Genomic DNA, 14,725 nt, shown 5'->3' with positions numbered 1-14,725 from the left:
TGGGGCGGACCAAGTAATCAGTCTCTCTCTTAACGTAACAAAAGATCCGCGTATGAAATATGTCGATGTGTGCGTTGGACGGCGTCGGGCTGCTGCGCGGACGGTGGAGAATCTGAAGAACCCAACCAAGAATGCCTCATTCAGCCGCGTGCACGCAGTAATGCACTGCGGATCGACGGTGTTCATCGAGTACTGCGGCGGCTATGAACATCCCCCTAAAAGCAGCACCGCTCAGCTAAGTCATAAGCCACACCGGCCGGATGCGATGAGCCGCGATGGCTGATCTCGCCGCGGAAGTGGATCGGACGGGGATGAGGTTTGGCCGTGATCGCATATCATCTCAATATGTCTCGAAACAATAGTGTAATATTGCCCCGAGGACTCAAAACAATAGTGTAGGAATAATTGTAATTGTCATTATCATACATTTGCTTCCAATAAAGAAATGCTTTGCTCTGCCCTAGATAATGTGGCAGCTTCCTAGCAGGAGATAGCAAGAACAAAAACATCTAATCATCAGAACTGTTAGAACTGCTGCCTGTTAAAGAAATGATAACCACACATGTATTCACCATTCTTCCACACATGCACACGCACATGAACAAACATTTACACCTTGTTTCAAACTGTTTTGCTTGTCTTCTCCTTTTTGTAACATCCATGTAAATAAGGGGTGTCTCAAAACTAAATAGAGGTGCCGAGGAGAGGATAATCAGAGAGTGCAGTGGTGAATTGTACGAGACAGTTCCTCTCCTCTCTCCTCGCAAGACTTGAACTGGTGTCTTTGCTTCCTTTTTTGTCCTGTTTAATGAATGTCTGATTGGTGAACCTGACATTTACTTGGTCCTTCGAGCCGGATCTCAAGATACCTGAGGTTTCCAGGGGCCGAGTCGACGTCCAGGCAAAGACCGTGGCCATGGCACTTGAGACCCTTTCCGGGACTGGGGCTCGACTTTGCGCCTGGAGGCTGAGGGTTGATGAGAAGCCGAAGGAAGTGGAGACATCTCTGGTGAGTAGGAAACTCCCACACTCATGAGGAATGAGTGAATGCATGTCTGGGTGACTGCGGCAGAACCAAACCTCGAGAATACTAGTCACTATCGAGTAGACTAATTAGTCTATAAAACTGAGAAAAGGGCAAGGTGTGTCCTGTACGTGAGCTCCGTGAAACGTGTGCATTTATAAAAGTGTTCGTGGAGGTTTGCTACCTCATTTGAACAGGAAATTGAGTGACAACTGTTTGAGCATGCAGAGGTAAGAATTCTCCGCCATTTGTGGTAGAAGCTTGAGAATTACCTCAAACGGAACGTAATTGTCACCTTGTTCAGGGGGAAGTCAGTATAGTCACCCTAGGTGAACCACGGACTCCAACAGGGGAAAAACAAATAGCAAAATAGTTGATAAATAGCAAAATTGTTGAAACACAACATCTGGAAAAAAAAAATAATGTGTAACAACTAGAAGTTTGTAGAAAGCAAAAAACATTGTTTTCCAATGGCGTGTCACTACGAAATTTCACATGCATCAATTTGATAGGACTAGAAACAAATTGGGAATTTTATCAGCATTGATGTGTGAAGCCAATTTTGTGCCACTGTCATGGTGGTGCGGCAGTAACTCTTTTTGATTTTTTTTTTTACACCGGATGCCTTTCCTGATGCAACACTTCTGCATTTATTCGGAGAGAGAGCTGAAGCCAATCCCAGCTAACTTCGGCCAGCGGCAGACTACACGCCAGCCAGTCGCAGTGCAGATGTCGACACCATCACTGAGCGGGAATTGATCCCACACTGCCTTTACTCGAAATGTCCCTCTGAGGCAAACCCGAACTACAACGTGGCACGCAAGAGAAATGAGTTTGACATCCCTACACTACACCATCAAAAAAAAAAAAAAATGAACAAGTTACTGTGCTTTAATAACCTTTTTACTGGCATTTGTTTATTAATCCTGTCTGTTTATGAATTAACATCTACTGTACATGCAGTTTTACCCGAACACTGGCGAAGACTAAGCAAGAGTTGAATGACATGGACAAAATAGCAGAAAGAAACACGTGGATACACCTTACACACTGTAAAAGGTCATCTCAGCTGAGTCACTCAAGGGGAAAGGTGAGCAAAGACCAGCATACAGTGGGTGCAGATTTATAGTATCTGAAAATACCTGAAGGCTGGTGAAGATTTAAAAGACACTTGACTCATTTAAGGGTGACTTGGTCGACATGACTTCAAAATGGCTAAATAATATGATAGCATGTTGGGCTGCAACATTGACAGCCGTAATGATATTTTTGTTCATATGCTACTTTTGGACACCTGTAAAGTTGACAAAAATACATAAAAACAGAACCAATAATTATACTCAGTCAACTATGCCTACCACACATAAGATAAAGAGGCGCAACCTCATTTCAAATAACTTTGGTAAACAACAATGCGGGAGGCATGAGGCATGAGAGGAAGACTCCATGTGTGCCTCCCAGTGAATCAGTTCAGCACTTTTTCAATTCCTTGGCAGAGTCTAATTGCTGGGGATTCCATCTTTGGGCTTCTGCTAAATGAAACCCCCACTTTCTTCTCACCATTTGCCAATTTAATGCTACCTTAAACCCGAATGCCATACAAAAGAATACGTATAGTATGGAGGGAGTATTTTAACCGAAAACGCCTGAGGAACATTTTTTCATTATTATGATTATCTTTTTTTTTTACAAATTGGAAACAAAACTGGTTGTTATTAATGTAGAATGCAGCTACCAAGGTAAACTATAGTTACATCACATGCATGGGCCCTAGGCCACTAATGCATGTCATTCCAACAGAAATCCCAACACAATGGACCGTGGAGGTAATGACTAAAACAACTCCTAACACCACTTTAAAGGCGGACTAACAGGTCTTTGAGGGTTGGAATTCTAGCTGACGGACAGGTGCTCAAATACTTATTTGCAGCTGTATCACACAAATCAATTGTTAAAAAAATCATACATTGTGATTTCTGGATTTTTCTTTTTAGATTATCGCTCTCACAGTGGACATGCACCTACGATGAAAATTTCAGACCCCTCCATGATTTCTAAGTGGGAGAACTTGCGATATAGCAGGGTGTTCAAGTACTTATTTTCTTCATTGTATATGGATTTTTGTATCTCCTGCCATTAAAATCCTCCTCAGGCATTTGTTTAGGAGAAGAAGCAGGAAGTAACGTTTTTCCAGAAACCCACACTGACGGGTTCATGTGTTTATACCAGTTTTACTGGCGGGAAAGTCGCTGTTTTTTCCTGCGTGTTAGTCAAAATGCTGTCTCGTTGGATTTCTGGATATTGCTCGAACACTCGGGAGGATGGATTTACTCTTCACACATTTCCAAAAGACCCAGTTCGTCATGAAAAATGGATTGCACAGGTGCAAAGGATGAGAGCTTTGTGGGTTCCAAATGACAGATAAGTGTGTATAGAGCTATTAAAAAAATTACAAATAGTTCAGGCGGACGACGTAATCCGCCCACTGCGCTGTCTGTTGTTAGTTAGAAGTGATCCACATACCATCTAAATATAGCTCAAAACGATAGGGTAATATGGCCCCGGTCACTTCACTCAATTGTGAGATGTTCTCTTGTTCAAAAAGCGCTTCCGTATCAGAAGGGGTGTCGGAAAAATACAAAAATCTTCCATAGCAAGTGGCACAGCGTCTTCTCAATGGCGACTGTCCCAGTGTGACAGATGCAAATGACGTAGCAGGCAATATGGCTGCCACTTGGATGTTGAGTGAGACTTCTGCAATTTTGCGCATGAATGACACGCTCTCTGCTAATTTTTTTTTCCGTATTGACATTGAAATGAATAATATGTGTAATTTTCATAACAATATCTATTTTACAATGTATATAGGCATGTCAGTGGCACTTTACTGGTTAAGGTACCATTGTAAAGTCTTTGCTATTTTCAGACATTTCCTATTTTCCATTTTGACAAATTCTCTTTTCAATAAATACACTGTGTTGCAGAGATTTTAAAACGAGATTAAAATGTACTTGTTGAAGGTAATGTATGACATCTCCTCTGGTACAAAAATAACCATTGTGAGGTTAAAGCCAAATTCTTTTAGTGTTTGTGGGGTAATTTCATTTACACAAAAAATTCACTTCTCTTCCTTCCTGCCTGTTACACTAACGACCTTCTTGTCCTTTTACTAGACACACAAATCTTTATTCTTCCATTTATATTTACATGGGAAATGCTCAATGGGCTTTTGCTTTGATCGTACTTTTCTACTTTCAAAGCTCTTAAACACTAAACATTTGCCTACTGATGACAACGTCAGAAGCAACTGGGGGTTCAACATCTGGGCCATATGGGGCTCAGGATCCAATCGCCGTCCATCGGGTTGGGAGCTGAACCTTTTAGCCACACCAAATTAGTTCCATTCATCCAGTTTCTTAGCCGCTTATTTTCACAAGGGTCGTGGGAGTACTGGAGCCTATCCCACATCAATGGGCAGGAGGTGGGGTACACCCTAAACTGGTTGCCAGCCAATGGCAGAGCGCATAGAGACAAACAGTTGCACTCACAGAGACAATTTAGTGTCCAATTAATATTGCATGTTTTTGGGATGTGGATGGGAACCGGGAAGTGCCCGGAGAAAACCCACACAGGCATGGGGAGAACCTGCAAACTCCACACAGGCGGGTCCGGGATCGAACCCGGGACCTCAGAACTCTGAGGCCAATGCTTTCAAGCTGCTCCACCGTGCCGCCCAAATTAGTTTATCTGTTATAAAAAAACAAAGAACAAACAGGCAAATAAAAGAAAAACATTGAATAATCCATAGGCCAAATGTAGAAGAAAAACACATTTGAAAGACAAAAGAAAAATAATAATGCAATGAAATTGAACAGAAATACAGAAACATATAATACAATAAAAAATAAAAGTGAAAACAATTACAAGTTAAAATAATTTAAATTGAAATGTACAAAAATGTAAATAAAATTAAAATGCAGAATTAAAATGAACTAGCCAAAAATACAACACAAAATACATTAAATAAAATAGCAAATAATAAATAGAAGATAGCAATCAAATGGTAAACAAACAAAATGTCGTATGTTGTTCTACATGTGAAGTCTTTGCTGTTTAGGAAGGTCGCAGTCATTATGGGTGTGCTGCGTACTGCAGTTCTAAGCTCATGAATTGTAGTTATTTGCTGTGGTATCACATTCATGAAGTTGAAGAATAGCAACTTTGACAGAAAATCCTGAGTCTGGCATATCAAAGACGGGGACAAGACCAAAACTTTTGAGAATCCGAGACGAGACCAAGACCTTCAAAATTTTGTCCCGAAACTGGTTTGGAGACCGAGACTCACCTCGACTGTTACAACATGACTGGTTGTACAACATTTTCGTTGTTACCCATTTATCTTGCTATCTCTGAATACACTATATTATTTGTTTGAATGTGTTTGTAGTTTTTTTAATGTGTGTTCAAGATACCTTTTTTTTTTTTAAATGAAGTAGTGTAAATGTTATTAAAAGTTGCCAAAAGTGCATCTCAACATTGTTTTTCTATTTTGTGGCTTTTCCTGTGAGGTGGATTCTTTTCTAATCACAGATAACACTCGTAAATTGAAAGGTAAATGTATTTCATAAGAAATAGATCTCAATAAAATTTAAAATTTATGTATGCAAACATTTTGGAGGTGGTGAATTTTCAAGCATCAAAATGGTATCATAACTCACAACTCGGGAATTCTGTCTGGTATTAACCGTTTTATGGTGGGTGGGAATGTTTTTTCATTTTTGTATTTTGCTGAAGTGAGCACGGATGAGATTGTGTCATGGGGGGATGTCGGGAATTGTTTGTTTATATTTTAGAACTGTTTATTTTTTTCCTCTGTCTCTCTTTAACATGAAGAAGTGACTTTTAATCTTAAGTTCAGTAACTAGTGACAACTTGTACATTTTCCTCTCTTTGCAAAGACTTTTCTTTCTTTTTGTAACAAAAACCCACAAAGACACGATTGCTTCCGTACTTTTTGTACCAGAAAAAGAGTTTTCCAAAACATTGGTATAGCAAGTTATCTTTCCTCACTAAAATAATTGGAAATGCCATTAATCGGTTCCAAACTCCCTCCCCATCCAAAATTTTAATTTCGTAATGTTGTTTTAAAGAAGAAAACTAATACTCTATATCTTTAATTTGAAAAACAAACGTTAACTGGGAGAGGCAATTAACACCTTAAAACCTCTTTTTTTGAAAAAATGCTAACCTGCCTATCTGCAACTCTTTGTGACGTAAATTGAATTCACTGCCACTATACAAGTCTCATATTTTAAAATTTTTGTTCACACTCCAAAGCAACAACAAAAAAAACAATTAAATGAACAACATTTCATAGCTTGAAAAACTTCGACGTTGAGGCATTGTATTTGACTACATCACTGTACTGTATTCACATTCATGTCACATTCTTGTGTTATTTCCAGCCAGACTATGTCACAATACATTAGAGTACAACTCTACAAGTTCATGCTAATGGTAATCATTATATGTTTTTGAAAACGTCATTCACTGAAAGCCCAGGCGGCCGGAATCAAACGTACCTCCTTAAAGTTGACGAGAGTGAAAGAAATCCAGCGGAGGCATCCTCGCTGCTCCTCACGCTGGCCTGAGGTCACCACGAGGTTGGGAGTTGTTGTGGGGAGATGCCGGATGAGGATGACGATGAGGATGGCGATGGGATGGAGCCGGGAAGGGGAGGGGGAGGAAAGCGTGCATCCTTTTCCAGATTCCTGCTTCCTTGCTTGGGAAACGCATCCATGGTGTTGCTCTGCTCTGCTCGTCCCAATATTTCAACAATGCTTCTGTTTCTTCATGCGTGAAGGAAATAAAAATGTCATTTGCGTTAAAAATATGCGCTTTGCTCTTGAAATCGAGCTTACACGTATTTATGGACGCCATCTAGTGTTCAATCGGTATAATGAGCTGTAACAAGAGCTGAGAACTGCCCCCCCCACGTTGTGACGTTGCGTTCAGCAAAACCCATTGTTAGCATCTTCTGTGTACAATTTTAATTTTGTACTATAAATCATTTCGTATACCTCACAAATTTATATTCCATATTCATACCCAATATAAAAGTAAATAATTTAATTGAAAAAAATGCAATTCATGTTTTTGAAAGAATTCAATAGAATATTTATAACAATTATTTGGGTTTGATAGCTGTGATTTTTTTCAAACACGATAGAATGATAACATTAAAATATATTTAGACTTTAAATAAATATCATTTTATAAAAACACTCCCCAGCTAAAATGCAGAGAGGTTGGGTCAAGAAGGGCATCTGGCGTAAAACTGTGCCAAACAAATATGAGCCTTCATCTGTGGCGACCCCTAAAGGGACAAGCCGAAAGGAAAAGAAGAAAAAAAACACACATTTTAAAATAATGGTAAACTATATTTGATTAAATAGTAATGTTGTTAGACAATTTTAATTCAATCAAAGTATACTTACAATTTGTTTTTACAATATGCGAAAATATTAAAAACTAATTTCAAGTAATCTTTTTGCCCAAGGTTTTTTTTTTTTTTTTTTTTTTTTTACCACAGGTGTCAAACTAGTGGTCTGGGGGCCAGAATTAGCCCACCACATCATTTTATGTGGCCACAAACCCAAATTATGTCCATTATCTTGTTTGTGTTTCTTGCTAAAATTCCAAAATCGAAAATTGTCTTTGCATTTAAAGAAAATGCAATCCTGTAAGTGTCTTTTTGTTACCAATTTCCTTTTAACAATACGTTAAATACTTTAATTTGACAGTTTTTAATGGCTTCTGATCAACAATTTCTGTATACTGTATATATAATAATATGAGGTAATTCCACTTTCATATCTGTTCACAGGAATAATGGCTCTCTGAGAGAAACCAAATCTATGCTGTGGGATATTACAAAAATAACTTTGACACCTTTGATGTATATCTATAAATAACCATTTACTGTTCGATCTAAATAATGTTATTGAATAATTGAAACTACAATCCTATAAGAAATAAAACCTCAATGTGCTCTATCTTAGAGAAACATCTTTTTAATTAACACGAGATATAAATAAATATAACATATTTAGATTCAGGTACATTCAATGAATCAGAAATTAATGTAAATGGAACCATGGAACAAGGTGCCTCCACTTTGTCTACAAAGCTCACTTCATTGATGAATAATGTAAAAAAAAAAAAAAAAAAGCAAAAACCCCACAAAGCCCTTTACCTAACTTGAAGACACAAAAGTGTCGCTTGTTAGCATCTTCTGTAAAAGTCTTACAATGACGCCGTCTTTAACTCAATGCCAATCAGTGGCATGTTTGATGGCTGCTTGACTGTGTTGCTGGCAATGGAGGGCGTGTCCACATCTTTGGGGGGGTCCGAGTCAGGGAGGTGCCAGTGGATGAAGATTAAATAGAGGAAAGAACCTGAAACACCCCCGAGGAGAGGGGCCACCAGGGGTACCCAGAACCAGTAGTTGTAACACCTGGACAGTCAACATTAGGATTACTCATATGACAAGCTGTCAGAAGATATGACTTTTCATCCATCCATCCATCCATCCATCCCAGCTGTCAACGGGCAGGAGGCGGGGTACTCGCTGAACTGGTTGCCAACCAATCCCAGGGCACACGGAGACAAACAGCCGCACTCACAATCACACCCAGAGACAATTTAGAGTGTCCAATTAATATTGCATGTTTTGGGGATGTGGGAGGAAACCGGAGTGCCCGGAGAAAACCGACACAGGCACGGGGAGAAGAAGAACATACAAACTCCACACAGGGAGGGCTGGGATTGAATCCAGGTCTTCAGAACTGTGAGGCCAACGCTTTCCAGCTGCTCCACAATGCCGTGTACAGTAATAAAATGAAACAAAATAATAGGTATATGGCATCATCAACCACGGATTAAATGAGACCATGTTAGCGAGATGGAGTCGTGTTTGTTCCAAAAGAGCCGAGCCTTTGTGGAATCAGTGAAGAGATCCATCAATTCGACTCACTGGCCACTTCTTTTGGTTCACTTGCACTGCACAAGAGTTATCTCAAAACCTTCTGCCTGCAACGATAATGATGCTGATTTAGGTCAGAAGGGTCGTGAGATTGTACGTGTGCAGATGACGAGCAAGTCAGCACTATCAGATGAGTGCTCGGGGGAGAGGGGGAAACTTGCTGATAAAGGTTATCGCATGATAACCTTCCACTTCTTCTTCAACAATATTGCAAAGAGGCAAAAGAAGACCAGAAAAGTCCATGTTTTTCCAAATCACGTTTCCATAATCTAGCTGCACTGAGCAGACCTTGAACCATGAACATGCAGCAACCGCAATCATTAACATCAAATTGTTCCCTCTGACTGTACCATTGCAGTTTCATGGCGTACAAGACTTACGTGAATACTTCCGAGCCCCAGCCTGCAGTTAGAGTAAGAAGTCGGGGTCCGAGATCACGGGCGGGATTTATGGCCGCCCCGCAGTTGCTCGACATGGACATGGAGATGCCCAGCACGATCACGGCTACGATGGCGGGAATCAGGCTGCCGGGAGCCGGGGTGTTCCTCTTCTCATCCAAGCAGAGGATGCACAACATGAGCATGCCGGTGCCTACGACCTGCGTGTGCGGGCATTGATAAAAATCAGAAACCTCAGGAACTATCATACGAGAATGTATTTACAATATAGAAGTATTGCTATACATTGACCTGATCCAGGAAACTCCTTCCTAAGGTGACATACTCAGAGGGATATGTAGCAAATATGGATGCCGTCTCATTTGGTCCATACACAGTCAGTACTCCGCCACTAAAATGCATTATAGCATCTGAGAGGGAAAAATACAAGTCAAAATGTGAAAAGTATGAAAAAGGTTCTAAATTAAGAAAAAAAAAAATTAAGTATGCATAAGGAACAACTGTTTTTCTTTATTTTTTTCTGGAACCTATCACCTAAGCTATAAAGTTAACATCCAGTTGTGGTTGGAAGCTAGTGCGTGGCCTTGTCTGTTAATATTGCAAAAGTATACGGTCACCACCAAAAGTATGAATTCCTTGAAAAAATTATATCTATGTATGTGTGTGTGTGTGTGTGTGGTGTATGAAATTATATAATTTTAATTGATTAAAGTATAATCTTGAATAGGTGTATAATGTATTTTATATATATTTTAGCAAACAAAAAATTACCAATGCATTTACTACATAATTAGAATTTGGATTTTAATTACATGTTTACTGTGGATAGTATTACATATCTACATCTAAAAAAAATTTACGGATAATTTTAATGTAATAAAAATGCTATTGATTACAGTTTTAATGTTTTAGAATTTTTATAATTATTATTTTTGGAACATGATTAAACAGTTTGGTATATTTATTAAATAATATTGATTTAAGAATCTGCATTGTTTTAATAGTAGTTGTAAATAAAATTGTTGGAATATTTACATTTTTTAATAAAATATTTAAATCAAATGATGCATTGTAAGTTAAAATTCAATTAGTTATAATTGTAATATTGTATGTGTGTTTATTTTAATTAATCAATTAATATTATAGTTACATTCAAATACAATATTACAAATTTGTATTTGAATTTAAAAATAATATTTTGATGTGTTTATTTTTACTCAATAGTTTCATTTAATCAATGCATTTAATTATTTACATTTTATTCCAAAAATCATTATTATTATAAAAATCCATCCATGTATTTTCTATAATGCTCGTCTTCATGACAGTCAAATGTGAGCTGGAAACGATCCCAGCTGACTTCGGGAGCGAGGTGGGCTCCACCCTGGACTGGTCGCCAACCAATCACAAATATAAAGAACTGGCTAAAATATTCATAATTGTACAATTTCAGAAACCGTTTTTGCTTCCGTCCAAACCTGAATGTTTACCCATATCTTTTTCCCCCAGAAGGATGCAGACAAACACTCAGGGTTAACTTTTCAGAGTCAACATTTTGATAAACTATTATAACTTTATTCCTGAGTTTTTTCCCAAAAACCTTTTAACTTTTTAAATTTTATTATCTTGAAGATCGGGTGGTGGCACTTTGCTCTTTGCTGTTGTATAACACTGGGCTACTAAAACTTTTCCTTATCATACAATGATTACATTTTGTTGCTTTGAAGTCGAGCTCTCGTGACTACTACTGCCTTGAGTTATTTTCTATAGGATCACAGTATGTTTTTACTCATACTTTGTAATGCATCTATTTTGTACCCGAGCACACGTGTAACTGAATTCGAACCCAGGCCTTAAAGCCCAAATACAGCAACGCCTCATTTTTTAACACCGCGAGGAGTCAGACAACACCTGCAATAGATGAAATGCACGAATTACTGATCAAAGGGAAGAGTGCTGATCGACTTTATGCCTTATCACCCACACCCATTTGACTGTGCCCTCTCAGTTGGATGCCTGTGACCCCCCCCCCCCCCCCACACACACACACACACGTCGTTTTTACACCTCACTGCTCCTAGTGAAACAAAAGACCAGGAAGGCAGACCATAATACACCATGTAGACAACTCCCGATGCCACATATGCTCCCAGAACCTGGGAGAGCCAATATGGCAGCATCCTCTTCCATGGCACCTGGCCCAACACGCAGAAACTGAACGTTACGGCCGGGTTCAGATGGGCACCTGCAGAAGCCTCGTGTTGACGCAGCAGTGAATGTGGAAGGAAGAGAGAGTGATAGCGCGTTAGTCTTTTTAATTCCACTCATGGACCTTACAATGATCGGTGCGGGGCTGCTGTTGTATCCAGTCGTTTAAACATAAACAAAGGTTTACCCGTGATGCCTTTGGTGAGGTACATGGCCGACATCACGCCCACTGAGAAGGACATGTTGACCGATAGAAACTGGCCTTTGGTCTCCCTGCTGGTCTTCACCTGCGCTGCCGCGGAGCAGCCGAAAAGCTTCTCGGCACATAAAAGTAGAAATATATTTTATCTGTTATCAATCCCAAGATAACACAAATATGTTCCTTGGCAGCTTTTAGAGGACGATGTGGACGTGCCATATCATCGTCACAGAGAAACGGTCCTATCTTTTGTTTAAAAAAAGTCACTATTTAATCTATTGATCGAGTGTAAAGCCATGATTCATCAAGAAGAAGAGTTAGAATGTAGAAAAGTTCATAGGTTTCCTCTTTTATTTTTTTTTATATTTTGGATTGGGTATCAATTTGTGCAAATAACAGACCATGTGGGTACTGGACATTCATATTGATTTGTGGGGAAAAGTGACCATATTCAGACATAAGAGATTGCCGCCCAACATTTTTTGTTTGTATTTATTGTGTTTAGCAAGTCAATTTAGAGAGTAGAATGTGCTGGGCTGTTTTTTTGTCAGTTATCGTCAATGGAAAACAAGCGATTTTAAAAAATACAGACACGCAGATAGTGGGGAGTAAAATTGAACAACTTGAGCAAAATAAAAAAAAAATCCACAAATGCTGATCATGGTGAGTAAAAGTAAATCACTTGAGAAAAATGACCAAAATTAAAAAATGCTGTAATGTGCAACAATCTCAAAATTTCTCCATTTTCATTTTTACTCCCATTATATTAATATAGTTGAGCTTTTCTTATTTAAGAGGAATTGTGCATGTTGGTCAACAACAACAAGAAACATTGTAAAGGTTTTAATATTACACCGTCACCCACTTACAGTTGATGAAACATCATGAATCTCGAATATTATTATCATTGTGCATTAGGAATCATTTGTGAAAAATCAGTCAGATCATTGACATAAAAGCGATATTGCGGTGATGATGTCATGGCTTTGCCACAAAGGACTTTATGAATCATCTATGTCAAAGCTTCCTTCATATCAGCAAAATATTAGCAGCGAATATGGCACGATGTCCAGTATATCTTTCGCATGTGATGTCAAGTGTCGAGGCTAAAAGAGCTTTGTGAGTGCCACGGCAGTTGACAGCTGATGTGAAATCCAAATCCCAGACCAGGACCGTGTGACTCACCAACAAGATAAAAGTGCCCAAGAATTCGGCCATGCACTCCCTCAGGAGAGGATTCCTCACTCGGAAGCCGCGGCGCTTCAACATCACTTCACGGAGCTTCCAGGTCAGCAGGAGATTCTTCGGCAAGCAAGCATCTCCTTCTCCAACTGGTCACTTTCTCCTTTTTTTTTTTTTTTCTGGGCAGCTCCTCCGACACAAGCAATCATTTACCAGCTGCTCACACCACATACATCCACACCATTGGCTGCTGAGAGCATCAAACATCCCAAAAAGTCATGGAAATGTTTTTTCTTCCCTTCTACACAGACAACTCCCACCTTTACAGCCATTGATGATTGTAATGACTGGTTTTAAAAGCCTCATTTATATAACCATATATCACTATATCATATCTATAAAGGTATAAACCGTAATCCTACACACACACACACACACACACACACACACACACACATTATAACAATATATATGTACCATTACAGGTTTACTGCAAATGTAATAAAGCAAAAAGTTAAACACAACTGAACTCTACTTGTCCAGTGACTATTCCGCATACCACTAGAGGGACTTTGGGAAACACAAGTGTGTGTGTAAGTGTGTATCCAGAAATAAAAGCTCCGTCTCATTTTTGATGAGCACTACTACATTACTATTGTAGTACTTGGAGATATAAATATTTTTTAGGCGATATTTGGTAAAAAGTTTTGGGAATCACTTATGTTTGTATACCTTATATCAGTGATTCCCAAACAGTGTGCCGGGGTACATTAGTGTGCCGTGGGGAGTTATCCAATTTTTATGTAATTGCAAAAAAAACATTTATTCCACGAAAAATTTTATCTATTCATTTATTTATGCCAGTGAGCCACAATGACAGACAGAACAAAAAGATCATCTTCTATTAGATGGCAGGAAGTACATACAGTAATTAATCGATCCATTTTGGTGACATTTACTTTTGTCGGTGTGCCATGGGATTTTTCAATTGTAAAATTTATGCCTTGGCTCTAGAAAGGTTGGAAATCACTGCCTTATATTAATCAATGACCAGTATTGTTCTTAATTATCACTTCTACCATGACTCCTATGCTTACTAACTACTACTACTACTCATAATAATAACCCACTCCAATATGATGCGTATCCCTGAATGGTTTCATTACGACGAGAACGTTCCCATTTGTCCCAAGCCGAAGTTTTCGAAAGGACTTCATGGAAACTGGTTGAGTGTTTTTTGTGTGTGTGTGTGTGTGTGTGTAGGATCACACAAACAAATAAAACATAACCTCGTGCGCAGTGAAATCGATTATTTCACCAGTTTCATTGAACTCAGAACTGAAGGTTAAGATCACAACCATATACCGTAAAAGTCTAAATCAATTTAATCATGCTATGAGGAAGGGGTTTTTTTTTTTGGGTGGGGGTCTTTTTTCCTCATTATCAAAAGTGCAGATGTCACTTTGTTGTGTATCTCACTGCACTCTGGACTCCCAACTAATTGTGCAAGCCTCTGTAATCACCGTGTGCAACATGTTGCCGCTGATACAGTACGTTTGAACAAGCTGCAGCAAAAAAGAAATGCATCTGATAAGATACAAATCAAATCCATAATTTGCTACTTTAACTTACTGTTCATTTACATTTTTTTTTTTTTTACTGTCAATCGA

The 14,725-nt window shown here is 38.8% G+C and overlaps 2 protein-coding genes and 1 long non-coding RNA gene across 5 annotated transcripts in view; 1 reads left to right on the top strand and 2 right to left on the bottom strand.

Annotated features, from left to right (window-relative positions):
• atp8b2 (ATPase phospholipid transporting 8B2) overlaps positions 1–6,731 on the bottom strand; it is a 42,669-nt gene extending 35,938 nt beyond the window's left edge. Inside the window, exon 1 of the mRNA XM_061820931.1 lies at positions 6,607–6,731. The gene's annotated coding sequence lies outside the window, so the exon portion shown is untranslated. The remainder of the gene's footprint in view (positions 1–6,606) is intronic.
• On the bottom strand, positions 4,148–13,364 carry aqp10a (aquaporin 10a). Of its 3 annotated transcripts, XR_009795146.1 has the most exons (7): positions 13,059–13,364; positions 11,862–11,988; positions 11,574–11,711; positions 9,758–9,876; positions 9,449–9,666; positions 6,607–6,873; positions 4,148–4,771 (listed from the first exon to the last, which is right to left on the bottom strand). XR_009795146.1 is itself a non-coding variant. In XM_061820925.1 (6 exons), exons 1-6 carry the CDS (start codon positions 13,140–13,142, stop codon positions 8,330–8,332), a joined length of 858 nt encoding a protein of 285 aa, XP_061676909.1. In that variant the 5' UTR covers positions 13,143–13,364; the 3' UTR covers positions 8,157–8,329. The 3 variants fall into 3 exon arrangements, 2 of the variants coding, with proteins under 2 accessions (XP_061676909.1, XP_061676910.1); XM_061820925.1 differs by lacking the exons at positions 4,148–4,771; positions 6,607–6,873 and adding an exon at positions 8,157–8,540 and having other exon boundaries at positions 11,623–11,721; XM_061820926.1 differs by lacking the exons at positions 4,148–4,771; positions 6,607–6,873 and adding an exon at positions 8,167–8,540 and having other exon boundaries at positions 13,059–13,199.
• LOC133501286 (uncharacterized) lies at positions 12,003–13,278 on the top strand. Its single transcript, XR_009795147.1, has 2 exons — positions 12,003–13,161; positions 13,243–13,278. It is a non-coding gene; the product is annotated as an uncharacterized LOC133501286 (long non-coding RNA).
• Positions 13,365–14,725: the final 1,361 nt, after the last annotated feature.

Source organism: Syngnathoides biaculeatus, chromosome 5 (assembly GCF_019802595.1).
Source record: "Syngnathoides biaculeatus isolate LvHL_M chromosome 5, ASM1980259v1, whole genome shotgun sequence".
Lineage (NCBI taxonomy): Eukaryota > Metazoa > Chordata > Actinopteri > Syngnathiformes > Syngnathidae > Syngnathoides > Syngnathoides biaculeatus.
This window is presented reverse-complemented; position numbering and strand designations above follow the sequence as displayed.